This window comes from Pituophis catenifer, unplaced genomic scaffold, assembly GCF_029215685.1.
Source record: "Pituophis catenifer annectens isolate HBS135680 unplaced genomic scaffold, rPitCat1.0.hap2 SCAF_8, whole genome shotgun sequence".
NCBI classification, from domain to species: Eukaryota; Metazoa; Chordata; class Lepidosauria; order Squamata; family Colubridae; genus Pituophis; species Pituophis catenifer.
The window spans coordinates 24,750,551-24,764,110 of NW_027256888.1; the positions used below are offsets into that span (position 1 = coordinate 24,750,551).

General features: G+C 44.3%; 1 protein-coding gene across 2 annotated transcripts in view; it reads left to right on the top strand.

The window, feature by feature from the left end:
• The window catches only part of FBXL5 (F-box and leucine rich repeat protein 5), a 43,376-nt gene that overhangs the window by 4,785 nt on the left and 25,031 nt on the right, over positions 1-13,560 (top strand). For both annotated transcript variants that reach the window (XM_070948915.1, XM_070948914.1), the window contains exons 2-5: positions 2,528-2,743; positions 3,350-3,445; positions 5,171-5,360; positions 5,554-5,736. In XM_070948915.1, the coding sequence (XP_070805016.1) occupies positions 2,528-2,743; positions 3,350-3,445; positions 5,171-5,360; positions 5,554-5,736 (685 nt within the window). The remainder of the gene's footprint in view (positions 1-2,527; positions 2,744-3,349; positions 3,446-5,170; positions 5,361-5,553; positions 5,737-13,560) is intronic.

The following is a 13,560-nucleotide window of genomic DNA, read 5'->3' on the forward strand; positions in this document are numbered from 1 at the left end:
GAAGAGAATGACTAGTTAGCTTCTTTTAGTTGAAAGAGCAACATTAAAAAAGAAAAAAACCCAAACCCTATAATGCTTCAGGAAAGAGAATTATCTGAGTTGCTTATTTGTGCCTTTGATCCAAGGAAGAATTCTTCTGCTGTCTTATTGTGCTCTGCAGCTCTTTGCCAAAGCAAAAGGGGACCCAAGATCTTTGGAGTGTTGTCTATCAGGTATCACTTTGAGGATGCCTAAAGAGAAATTAATAAAGTTTTGTCCTCTTTTCCATTCGTAGAAAAGAGAATCAGGTGGAATCAGGGTTTCCACTCAAGTCACTGTATTTCTGGATCCAGTAAACTGCTTTGGTTTTCTGCTGACTCATATCCTGGGACAGGGTCAGGCACAGTGCTTTTCTAGACCTGTCCACCCATAAAAAAAATCACTTAAAATTACTAAAATCACCTCTGTAGTTTGCTCAATATTGTCTTGTGCTATATATGCAAGGAACCTTGATCATAGGTATGGGTCTGGGGTCAGCAGTGTATGCCTCAAAAATCATCTTTGTAATAAATTTATAATGAGGAAAAACCTGATCAAGGTGGAGAAATATAAAGAACTGCAAAAGTTCTGAGCTTTCAGAAGTTTATATTTTTGTAAAGAGTGTTATTGAATGGCACACTTAAATCCTGTTTAAGTTTGTTGAATTGAGCTCTACCTAGTTTGAAAGAGTTTGTACAGGTAAGTTTGCATGTGCAAGTACTTGAACGAGCAGTTTTAGCACAAATAAAATTGATATTGTTGATGGAGTTGTATGTAACTCACCATTATCAAAATGTAGAATGTGGAGGCATAGTGTGTGCCAGTCCTTTAAATATTAATATATTTAATATTAATCATTTCAAGATTACTTCTGTCACCTGAAAAAAGTTTCTTTTTTGTTCTGCAATGTAACTATGAAAATACCTAATAATAGAAAGTGGGAGTAAGCAAAAACCCAATTTATTTCACTGACAGTTTCAGTGAAAGAAGTGTTGGGGAATATTGATCTTCAAACTAAACAGGAAATTTAACTTTTGCTTCTCAAGCAGCTATATTAGACTAAATATGGGTGCAAATAAAACACTCAAATTTGGAAGATTGTATTGTTGACAAGGTACTGCTAGCTAAAACAATTGCTTTGGAATTGCATTGTTTCTTCATTCTTAGGATTCTTCGGAGCATTAACTTAATATGGTACATCAAGCTGAGTGCCATTACACCAGCTAAAAAAATTGACCCATAGGTGTTTTTAAAAACGGTGTTGTTTATCATAGTGAAATTTATGTAAACAGTGTCTCCAGAGAAGAGTACAGTAGATTGGAGTGAATCTAGCAGCTATATTCCTTCAAACAAACTTAAAAAGAAAATTGTTTTTAAAAGTTCTATAAAAATAAGGTACATAATTGATCAAACTGATGGAACTCTGAATATGTCTGCATAATTGTAAACTTGATAACTAGGTACGTCTAAAAGTGTCTTCTCAGAAAACATGGAAATAATGTAACCTTTTTCATGTTCGAACTTTATTTTGAACACAAATTATACTTATTGCATATAAATACTGGCTAAATAAGATCTTTCAAATGAAAGATTAAGTATTTCAAATGAAAAGTCTGCAATCCTAGTTAAGAGGACTGTTAATTGTAAAAAAAATTGTTTTAGAATGCTTGTTTATGACCATGAAATACTGTTTTAATTTTTTTTCATTTTTAGTGTTTCCTGACTGTTATGCTTTTTAGCTATCATGAATGCAAAAATGTTAAATAAAGTACACGCCTGTGGAGATTCTCAGTCATCCAGGTCATAGTTATCTCAAAGGTGCTTTTTAAAAAGGCAATTGGACTGTTTTTTTCCTTGAGGAAGAAGAAAACGTTCTCATCCAAGAAGCTTAATCAGTTCTGATGATGGGGGTGGGGGGGGGGGAGATGGAAGGATAGGTTCTGATAGGATGTGGGGGGGGATGGAAGAATATTTTTTGCAGTCATCTGATCGTTAGCATTCTGAGAACTGTTGAGGCCGCTTGGGGGTTATCTATGTCAAGTGGCTTCAACAGCTCTCAGACAGTGCTAACAATGAGATGACTGCAAAGGAATACAATCCTTCTATCCTTCCCATCCTATTAGAACCTATCCTTTCACCCCCACTATCCAGTCTTAATTGTCAGTACCTATCCTTCCATTCCCCTGCCATCAGAACTGATGAAACTTCTTAGATGAGAAGCGGAACATTTTCTTCTTCCTTAAGGAAAAAAAAGTTGTCTTTTGACTTTATATGAATTAAAATTATAAATGTTATTGGTTAAATCTGATTTTTTTTCAGTATATAACATATACTTTTAACATTTAAAAATAATACCTAAAATAATTTTAAGCAGAGCTGGATAAAACTACAGAAGTTCAAATTTAGTTAGGAATTTATAATTGGTTAATACCTTCTTAGGATTAGTTTCTTAAAAATTAATTCAAAGAAAACATAAATGTCTAATGTGCAACCCTCTATTTTTTTTCAGCTTTCTAAGACAAATTTCTCCAACAACAATGATTTCCGAGCTCTCCTCCAATCATTATATGCTACATTTAAAGAGTTTAAAATGCATGAACAGATTGAAAATGAATACATCATTGGTTTACTTCAGCAACGTAGTCAAACTGTATATAATGTACATTCAGACAATAAGTTGTCAGAAATGCTTAGTCTCTTTGAAAAAGGCTTGAAAAATGTAAAGGTGAGTTTGTTTGATTTTTGGCATGGGTAAAATCAATTGAAAAATAGTTCTTAGAAAGCAGTATCAATATTGCATGTAAACGATTAATTATAAAAATGGAGACTATCATTTTCATTGATATGATTTTGTGAAGGAAGCATGGTGTTTGTTTGCTGGTGTAATATACTCAGAAGAGAAAATGTGTTTAACGTATAACTTTTATCCAAAAATGTTATTTTGAGATTTTCCTTCGATTTCTAAATTTGGTGAACGTGCTCCTAGTTCATTTAGTTAAGCCACATGAAATGTGTAAAAATACCCCCTTTGCTTAGAGGTTGTATTCACTTCAATAGCAAACATACTTTTAAAGAAGCAAATGTCATAGTGCTTCCCACTGTAATCCCAATTTTGTATAGTTGATAGATTAAAATTGGAATTGAAAAAGCCATGCAGTAACTTCCATTGCTAAATATTTGAAACCCAACTCCAGTATTTCTTTTTTTTTGTCATAAAAGATTTATGATCTAATACTTCAAATGTAATGTATTATTGATTTAATAAGTAGATCAAACATTTATAACAAGTGACACATAAAGTTCTATGATGAATTTAAAAACTAATTTTCAGAATGAATATGAGCAGCTCAACTATGCAAAACAGCTAAAGGAACGATTGGAAGCTTTTACCAGAGATTTCCTTCCTCACATGAAAGAGGAAGAGGAGGTGAGTGGTTTGAGGAATGATTAAATGTTTTGAGAAATTTTTTCTTTATTTTTAACTTTTGTAGTGAATAGTGTGTATTCATCATTATTTTTATAAAAAGAAAGTTTCTGCTCCCTTGATCGTTGGATTGGTCATTTGAATTAAGAAAATCTTCACAGTGACAGAGAGAGAGATTAAACTATTTGTGTACATAAGCAAATTCATTGTTCTCATAAATGAGAGCAAAATAGCTCCCATCAATTTGTGAAATATTAATATGAAGCACCCCCAAATAAACTTTTTAATTTGTTTAATTAAATTAAAGGATAATTCTTTTTGTTAGTTTTCAGTGCTAATTAAATTTTACACCTGATATGGCTAAAAGTCTTTTCATGTAAAAATTAGATTCAAAATATATTTTAGAATTGTCAAGAACACATATTACAAATGGATATTCTGTAAACCCAAGCAGCCCTCGGATGTTTGTTTCTTGTACCCTGGCAGGATTTAAAAATATTGTAATAATAAAGATTAAATCGTAAACAGTATTGCAGTCCAAAGCTGGAATCTATACTAGCAGATCCTGCTAAGTAAAAGAACAGCTCACATCTATTATTCTCTTTTCCCCATCTTACTCTGGATACTTTACTGACTACTGCTAGTATATTTGTGCTGTTACACTGAGTTTAAATAAGTCAGGTATATATGTTTGCCATACTTCCCATTTTCATTGGACTGCCTTATATCTTTGTGACAGAACTGTAGATAAACATTTAATTTATTCATTTGCTGTGTTGCCCCTTAAAATTGCTATATCTTCCAAGCTTGGCTTCAAAAGATTAAAAGTGGTCAGTGTTTATTTAGCTACAGGTAGTCCTCGATTTATGACACAATTGAGCCCAAAATTTCTATTGTTAAACAAGACAGTTGGTAAATGAGTTTTGCCCCATTTTACAACCTTTCTTGCCACAGTTAAGTGAATCATAGCCATTGTTAAATTAGTAACATGGTTACAAAATAACATCCCCATTGACTTTGCTTGTCAGAAGGTCGCAAGAGGTGATCACATGATCCTGGAAACGGCAACCATCATAAATATGAACCAGTTGTCAAGCAACTGAATTTTGATCATGGGGATGCTGCAGTGATTGTAAAAATGAAAAAGAATAACATTTAATATTTTAAAAAATATTAGAACATACTTTAAATGGATATTTAGTATCTCTCCAAATACTAAATCTGCAAAACTCTGTACCCTGTGGGGAACAGCGTCTCTTTCTCTTTCTCTCCCCCTCCCCCTCCCGCCCTCTCTTTATGTGATATATTTGTCATGGTAGTATAAATCAGAAAGTATATTATTTTTTAAAAAACTTGCCCTTTGGCAGGTTTTTTTTTAAAGAATTAGATTAATTTATTATTTCTACATGAAAATGTGCTGAATTGTCAAGGTAAATTATTGTTTTTAATAAACATTCTATCTTGATAATATTCATGTTGATATGTATAGTTTTTCCATTTTTACATGTTTATTATCTGTCAAATATGTTTTCCTTTGAAGTCATCTTTGATCATTAGATTTGGATCTTGTGAAGCAAGCACGATTCCTGAATTCATCATTTTTTTTAATGTAAAGAATATTTGTTTATAATTCACCAAAAGCCCATAACTTTCCAAATATAAGAAAAAATGTAGTATAGAATGTAAGTTAGAATTGATATTCAAATAGTGATCATAGTTATCCCTTAGGTTTTCCAGCCAATGTTGATGGAATATTTTACCTATGAAGAACTGAAGGACATAAAAAAGAAAGTAATTGCACAACACTGCTCACAGAAAGAAACTGTAGCAGAAATACGTAGAGGGATTAGTTTGTGGAATCAAGCAGAAGAACTCCAGAAAGCTTTTAAATATTCTGTGGATGAAAAAGCAGAACATGGTAAGCCCTTAAATTGAAAGTTAGCTGTGAATGAGTAGCTGGATGCATAATTCCAAAAATAGCCTTTTTAAACGCCCACCCAGCTGTCAACAGCATTCTCTTTGCCACAGTTCTACAAATGCTTCCTTAGAGCTGAATTCTGCTAAGATTGACCAACTTGTCAAGTGTCTGTAGAGTGTCTTCTGTTTTTCAGAAACTGAGGAACCAGAACAAACCATCAACATTGTTCATCTGCCTTCTGAGGTGATGCTGACTATTTTTAGCTATCTTAGCCCTCAAGAATTATGCCGATGTAGTCAAGTCAGCACCAAATGGTCACAGTTAACGAAAACAGGATTTCTCTGGAAACACCTTTATCCTGTGCACTGGGCTAGAGGTAAGCGGCTGCACTCTCAATCTTTTTTTAGCAGCCCTAATTACTATTCCTGGTAATTTGTAGTTATTTTAAACTTGATAAAAATATCAGTGACTAAGCATTATTATGTTGTACAGATAGTCCTTGATTAATAACTAGTTCAGTCACCATTCAAACATATAGCAGTGATGATAAAGTAGATTTATACTTATTTACCTTGAGCCAGTGGTGAAATCCTCCGAGTTCTACCACCGGTTTGCAGTTCGCTGCGCGTGCATATGCAGTGTGCACCAAACGCACCACATGCGCTACTGCACGGCACAGAAAAAGGTATGTAGAACGGGGGGGGAGACAGCTTTGCCAAGTGATTTAGGTTCACTAAAAGCAGGATTTCCTTTCCTACAATTTCCTACAAATTGCACGGCACAGCTGATCGTCAGAAATACCAGTTTGGACGAACCAGTAGCATTTTTTTACTACTGGTTCACCTGAACCAGTGCAAACAGTAGTATTTCACTCCTGCCTTGAGTCTACAGTTATTACTGTGTATGCACAGTCATGTGATTTGAGTGCTTGGCCATCAGCGTGCATTTATGATGGTTGCAGCATCCTACAGTCACAGGATCGTATTTGCAACCATCACAGTTGGCTTCTGGCAAGCAAGGTCAATAGAGAAGCCAGAGAAAGTCACAAGTCATGCTCACATGACATCATTCTTCATAACTCTGAGCAATTTGCTTAATGGCTGCAGCAGAACTGTTGTAAGTCATGCGTGGTCACATGATGCACTGAATGACCATGTTGCATAGTTTCAACTGCAGTTATTAATTGAGGACTGCCTGTATTTCCTTTGTTCATCTCATTATTTAATTTTATCCAGTTCATTTAAATCAGGGGTGCAAACTCAATTTCATTGAGGGCTGGATCAGCATTATGGTCACCCTCAAATGGCCAGTGGGCGTGGCTGGGTGGGCATGTGACTGCGTGGACGTAGCCAACATGATCTGGCCCACTTGATGTCACTCACATCGAAAGGTACCTATGATGGGCCAGATAATGTCAAGCCTCGGCATTGAAATGGGGGAGTTAAACCCCATTGTGCTCAGGGGTTGAAGGACACATGGCGGACATTAAGGGCTTGTGTGGAAAGACCTGGGGTTGGAGAGGCTGGTGGACGGCTCAAGCATTGGGTCGCTATGGATGGCCTCCCCCCCTCCCCCTTTTTCTGGCCCTGTTATCGGCCTATCGGCCAATGTGGACTTTCTTACCCCAGAGCTTGGGACCTGGCTCTGTCTTTCGTCCTGTCTCCTGGCTGTATGGAGGACAAGGCAGTTACGGGAGGATGGATGGAGCCAGTTCCAGACTACGTTCGCCGCGGATGGGATTCATCTCTCCAGGGCCAGTAGGGCCAAACCACCATGAGAGGGTGGCTTTGGACTTTTCTGACTTTCCATCTTGCCTTGATTAGGATGGCCAACCACCGTGAGAGGGTGATTGGACAGTTCCCCCAGCTGGACAGAATGTGTGGACTCCTACCCATTACCGTGAGAGGGTAATGGTGACTCTTCCGATTAACTTAGTCTTGCTTCCTGGACATTCGAAACCATCATTATAGACCCCTAGGCCATGTCTAGGCCAAACTTGTATTATCACTCTAGTTTTTTAAATGTATTCTAGGGCAAAGCTTCTTGCGCTGCGAGATTCCCCCCTCTCGCAGGCCTGGCCCTCTATGTTATCGAGGGCCCACCTTAATGACGGATCTTGGGACCCCAAGAGGTGGCATGTCGCAAAAAGGGGATTGAGGGTTTTTTTAAAGACATTTTTAAATAGACTTTTAAGGGGTTCTGAGGGGTGGGGAGGTTATGTGGGTTTGGGGGAAAACCCACGGGGGTTGGAGACTAGTCCGGCTGCTATTAATGGTGCCATAGGGGGTGTGGACTCTGGGGGAAAGGAGACTGTTAGAATGCCCTCTAGCGAGGGCTTCTCTATTAATACACTGAGTGGGAGAGGCAGGTATGGCGGGAACATGGGGCCGTATCATGTGGTGGGGGCACGTGCTCGCTATCTTCGAGCGATTGCGTGCCCCGGTCCCCTTAGCTCTTCCCGTTCCCCAGGCTGCTTAGAGTCTCAGGGCCCGAGTCTCCGGCTGATGTTGTGTAATGCCAGGTCCGTAGTAAATAAAGCCCCCCTCATTTGTGATCTTATTCAGGAGGGGGGAGCGGACCTGGCAGGTATCACGGAGACCTGGTTGGGCCATGAGGGGGGAGTTCCCCTCGTGGAGATGTGCCCATCAGGCTTCCGTGCATTTCATCAGCCGAGAGCTCAGGGCAGGGGCGGGGGGGGTGGCGGTCATTCTAAGAGAAGGTCTTGATCCGAGGGAGACCATTGTACCTCAGATAGCTGGATGTGAGTCCCTGTTTGTGAAGTGGGGTCGTGGGGTGCAGATGGGTCTGTTGATCACGTACCTGGCTCCCTGCCACGTGGCACCGACCCTGCCCGAACTCCTCAATGTTATAGCCGAGGTGGCGGCTGATACCCCCAGACTTGTGGTCATGGGGGATTTCAACCTGCCATCCATCGGTGAAACATCTGAGGTAGCTCGGGAGTTCATGGCTTCCATGACGGCCATGGACCTGACCCAAGTAATTCACGGCCCTACTCATATGGGGGGACACACTCTGGACTTAGTTTTTATCTCTGGTCAGTGGTTGAGTGGCCTTGATATAGGGGATGTAGATATTGAATCCTTGTCATGGTCTGACCACTCGCTCCTTCGACTTGACTTTCTAACCGCCGTACCCCGTCACAGGAAGGCGGAGCCGACCAGGTGGTTCCGCCCCAGGCGCCTGATGGACCCTGATAGGTTCCAGATGGAGCTTGGGCCATTTCCTGAGACTCTAGCTCATGACTCGGCTGATGACCTGGTGGCCACCTGGGATAGGGCGGCTGCCGGGGCTTTGGACCGGGTCGTGCCTTTGCGGCCTCTGACCCAGCACCGAACTCACTTAGCTCCTTGGTTCTCCGAGGAGCTGAGGGAGATGAAGCGCCGGAAAAGACGCCTAGAGAGCTGTTGGAGGGCCAGTCGTTCCGAATCTGACTTCGACACTGGTAAAGTCTCATATTAAGACCTACCTAGTGGCGATAAAAGCGGCAAAATCTAGCTATTTTGCCGCTCTTATTGCGTCATCAGATAACTGCCCAGCCGCCCTGTTTAGAGTGACCTGCTCCCTTCTCCATCTGGGAGCGCGGGAGGACCCCTTGCAGGGCCGAGCTGAGGATTTTGTACAGTATCTGGTTGATAAAATAACTCCGATTCGGGAAGACTTGGCCGCCGACTGGGTTAGTTCAGACGAGATGACTGAGGCAGGCCTTGAGAGTGTTATCTGGGAGGAGTTCGATCCCGTGGCTCCCGAGGACGTGGACAGGATCTTGGGACGGCTGAACGCAACCACATGTTTATTGGACCCGTGTCCCTCCTGGTTGGTGCTGGCTTCCCAGGAGGTTACACGAGGCTGGCTCCAGGGGATTATCAACGCTTCTTTGAATGAGGGTGTCCTGCCGGCCGTCTTGAAAGAGGCGGTGGTGAGGCCTCTCCTCAAGAAGCCATCCCTGGATCCGGCTGTTTTGGCTAACTATCGTCCAGTCTCCAACCTTTGCTTTATTGCGAAGGTTGTTGAGAGTGTGGTGGCGCGGCAGCTTCCCCAGTACCTGGATGAAGCTGTCTATTTGGATCCACTCCAGTCCGGCTTCAGACCTGGGTACAGCACAGAAATGGCATTGGTCGCGTTGGTGGATGATCTCTGGAGGGCCCGGGATAGGGGTTATTCCTCTATCCTGGTCCTATTAGACCTCTCAGCGGCTTTTGATACCATCGACCATGGTATCATGTTGCGCCGGCTGGAGGGACTGGGAGTGGGGGGCACCGTTTTGCGGTGGTTCTCCTCCTATCTCTCCGACCGGTCGCAATCCGTGTTTACAGGGGGGCAGCGGTCGACCCCAAGGCGCCTTGTTTGTGGGGTGCCACAAGGGTCGGTCCTCTCGCCCCTCCTGTTCAACATTTATGTGAAGCCGCTGGGTGAGATCATCCGTGGTTTGGGGGTGGAGTTCCATCAGTACGCTGATGATACTCAGCTGTACATTTCCACCCCAGACCATCCCAATGGTGCCTTGGAAGTGATGTCCCAGTGCCTGGAGGCCGTGCGGGTCTGGATGGGGAGAAACAGGCTTCGACTCAACCCTTCCAAGACTGAGTGGCTGTGGCTGCTGGCGTCCCGGTATAGCCAGCTGACGCCATCGCTGGTTATTGGGGGCGAATCATTGGCCCCCACGGAGAGGGCCCGCAACTTGGGTGTCCTCCTGGATGCACGGCTCTCTTTAGAAGGGCATATGATGGCCGTGGCCAGGGGGGCTTTTTGTCAGGTCCGCCTGATACACCAGTTGCGCCCCTTTCTGGACCGGGACTCCCTACGCACGGTCACTCAAGCACTCGTCACCTGTCGTCTGGACTATTGTAACTCTCTCTACATGGGGCTCCCCTTGGGGTACACCTGGAGGCTCCAACTGGTGCAGAATGCGGCCGCGCGGGGGATTATGGGAGCGACGGGGCGCTCCCATGTGACTCCTCTCCTGCGCAAGCTGCATTGGCTTCCGGTGGACTTCCGGGTGCGCTTCAAGGTGTTGGTGATCACCTTTAAAGCGCTCCATGGCTTAGGGCCGGGATACTTATGGGACCGCCTTCTGCCACCAATAGCCTCCCACCGGCCGGTTCGCTCCCACAGAGAGGGCCTCCTCAGGGTGCCGTCGGCCAGACAATGCCGGCTGGCGACCCCCAGGAGGAGAGCCTTCTCTGTGGTGGCACCTACCCTATGGAACAATCTACCCCCAGAGATACGAGTGATCTCTGACCTCCGGACTTTTCGTCGGGCCCTAAAAACTTACTTTTTTCAGTTAGCCGGTCTGTCTTGATTTTAGGGTTAGTTTTAAAATTTTGATATTGATTTTAAATTGACAAGTTTTAAATTACGGGCCAATTTTATAAATTATTTTAACTCTATTTTTAACTGTAATGTTATGTATAGATGTTTTTATTTTGGCTGTTCACCGCCCTGAGTCCGAAAGGAGAAGGGCGGTATAGAAATTTGAATAATAAATAAATAAATAATAAATAAATAAATAAGGCTGGGAGGAGTAACCCAGGGTGAGCACCAAAGCCTGGGGGGAGGCCCAGTTGAGCATCGGTGCTGGCATACAGTTGGGGAGGGTGCCTGGGGGATCAAATGGTGCTGGGGCATGGGGGGACAGCTGCACTACTTGTTCGATTTTAGGCTGGAATCCAGGCACAGAGGCAACAGCAGTGGGGAGAGGTCAAAATGGGCAGGCAACCCCTGCCCACTGCTGCCTGCCCATTGCCCTAGGCGGCTTCCCATTTTCACCCCCCCCTCTTTGTTGCAGTTCCTGCAGTACTATTCAACCCCCAGGCACCCTCATCAGCCGTGCACAAGCACCAATTCCCTGCAGTTCATGCAGTACTGTAAGTGCAAGATCACATGAGATCAGTAGCACAAGATCTTGCACTAGTAATCTTGCACTACAGTAGTTTAGGTTCTCTGCGAACTAAGGCTTGTACCAGATCTGGATGAAGAGCGTTTGCAAGACGACGAGTTGTAGATCAGTGCTGCGCCCGCACCAGCACCTCCATGGCCCACTCGCCAGCTTGGCCTCGTGGCCCCCTTTCACTAGGACCACCCCGTCCCCACGAGGGAAAGCCACGTCTGGCAGCAGCGCGGCCAATCTCTCCCCCTGCCCTCATCCCTTCCTGAGTATGGAGGAAGTTTGGGATGGCATGAAAAGCGTTTGCAAGCTGATGAGACTTCGGGGCAGTGAAATTGTCTTGCTTGAAGCCTCCTATCGGCTTGAAAATGCCTTTTGCACCATTCGAGTATAGGCACGAGGAGTGTTTAGAAGCCGATGGGAGGTTTCAAGCAAGGTGATTTCTCTGCCCCAGCCCCTCCAGCTTATCCCAAACTCACCTCTGCCCCACGTCACCCTCCAGATGCAACAGCTCACAGCGGATGCCCCTGGCCAAGCCCCATCTGCAGGCACCGCCTTGGAGCGTAGGGTGAGGCTCTGGCAGCCTTTCCTCTGCCTGGAGATCAGACCATCTTTGCTGGTGGAACTCCGGCCTGGCAGGTTCAAAGGACGTGGGAGCCTGCGGGTGCTAGGGGCAGGCACAAGCTTTCCAAACGGGCAGGGGCTGTCCCAGTAAAACGGAAGTGCTGCCAGTCTCTCCCCCTCCCTGTGTTCCTTTCTGAGCCTGGCCTCGCAGCCCGTGAGGCTTCCCTTTTCACTGGGACTGACCCTGTGTGGGAAAGCCACAACAGCAGCACTGCCAATCTCCCCCCCTGGCCCATGGCCCTCCCTGGAAAATGGGGAGGGACCAGCCTGCGTCACCTCGGCCCGGCCCAGGCCAAGTGGGCGCTGATCTACAACTTGTGGCAGCCATCTGGGCCTGAACGTGGTCAGCCTTAGATCTGAACCGCGTAGCTTCCCTGAAGCCAGCAAGAGACCGCCTGGCTGCCTCAGCCCCACCCCCTGGGCATGCGCACAGGAGGCGGCAGGCGCTGGCGTCATGCTCAGAATGCAGTCAGCCTGTGGGGCAAGATGGTTCCCAGGGATGCCATGCCCAATGCACGCTTTTCGCATTTTGTGTGCATGCCTAGGGGGCAGGTGGCCATTCGCTGGTTCCAGGCCGGCCTTGCGGATCTAAAGCTGACCATGTTCTGTCCTGAATGGCCTCCGCTCAGTTGGCCTGGGCTGGGCTGAGGCACTACGTGCCGGTCCTTTGCTGTTTTCAGGGCGGCTCTGCGGGCCAGATCTAACCACATTGTGGGACGGATCTGGCTGGCAGGCCTTGAGTTTGACACCCCTGAACTAAATTATACTTAACTTGCCAAAAGCCTGCCAACCACATTTAACACGTTCAATTTCCTTTATTGTATCACGTTCCATTGAGATCCGTTGGCCAAGGTATATGTAGTAGTCTACTATGTCTAGTTCTTCTCCAGATATAAACATTTTCCTTTCTTTGTTGAATTTATTCAACATAACCTGGCTCTTTTTCAGGATTATTTTTAAGCCAAATGATTCTCCTGGTTTGTTCAGCTCTTATATTTATTTATTTATTTGTTTATTTATTGGTTCAATTTATATGCCACCCTTCTCCGGAGATTCAGGGCGGCTTACAATGTGTTAAGCAATAGCCTTCATACTTTTATATATACCTGCTTAGTAGGGCTTTCGGCCCCCCCAAGCGGTGTTCTTTATTATATAAAGTCAGCTTTATGTACACTGCTCAAAAAAATAAAGGGAACACTTAAACAACACAATGTAACTCCCAAGTCAATCACACTTCTGTGAAATCAAACTTAGGTAGCAACACTGATTGACAATCAATTTCACATGCTGTTGTGCAAATGGAATAGACAACAGGTGGAAAGCATAGGCAGTTAGCAAGACATCCCCAATAAAGGAGTGGTTCTGCAGGTGGTGACCACAGACCATTTCTCAGTTCCTATGCTTTCTGGCTGATGGTTTGGTCACTTTTGAATGCTGGCGGTGCTGTCACTCTAGTGGTAGCATGAGACGGAGTCTACAACCCACACAAGTGGCTCAGGTAGTGCAGCTCATCCAGAATGGCACATCAATGTGAGCTGTGGCAAGAAGGTTTGCTGTGTCTGTCAGCGTAGTGTCCAGAGCATGGAGGCGCTACCAGGAGACAGGCCAGTACATCAGGAGATGTGGAGGAGGCCGTAGGAGGGCAACAACCCAGCATCAGGACCGCTACCT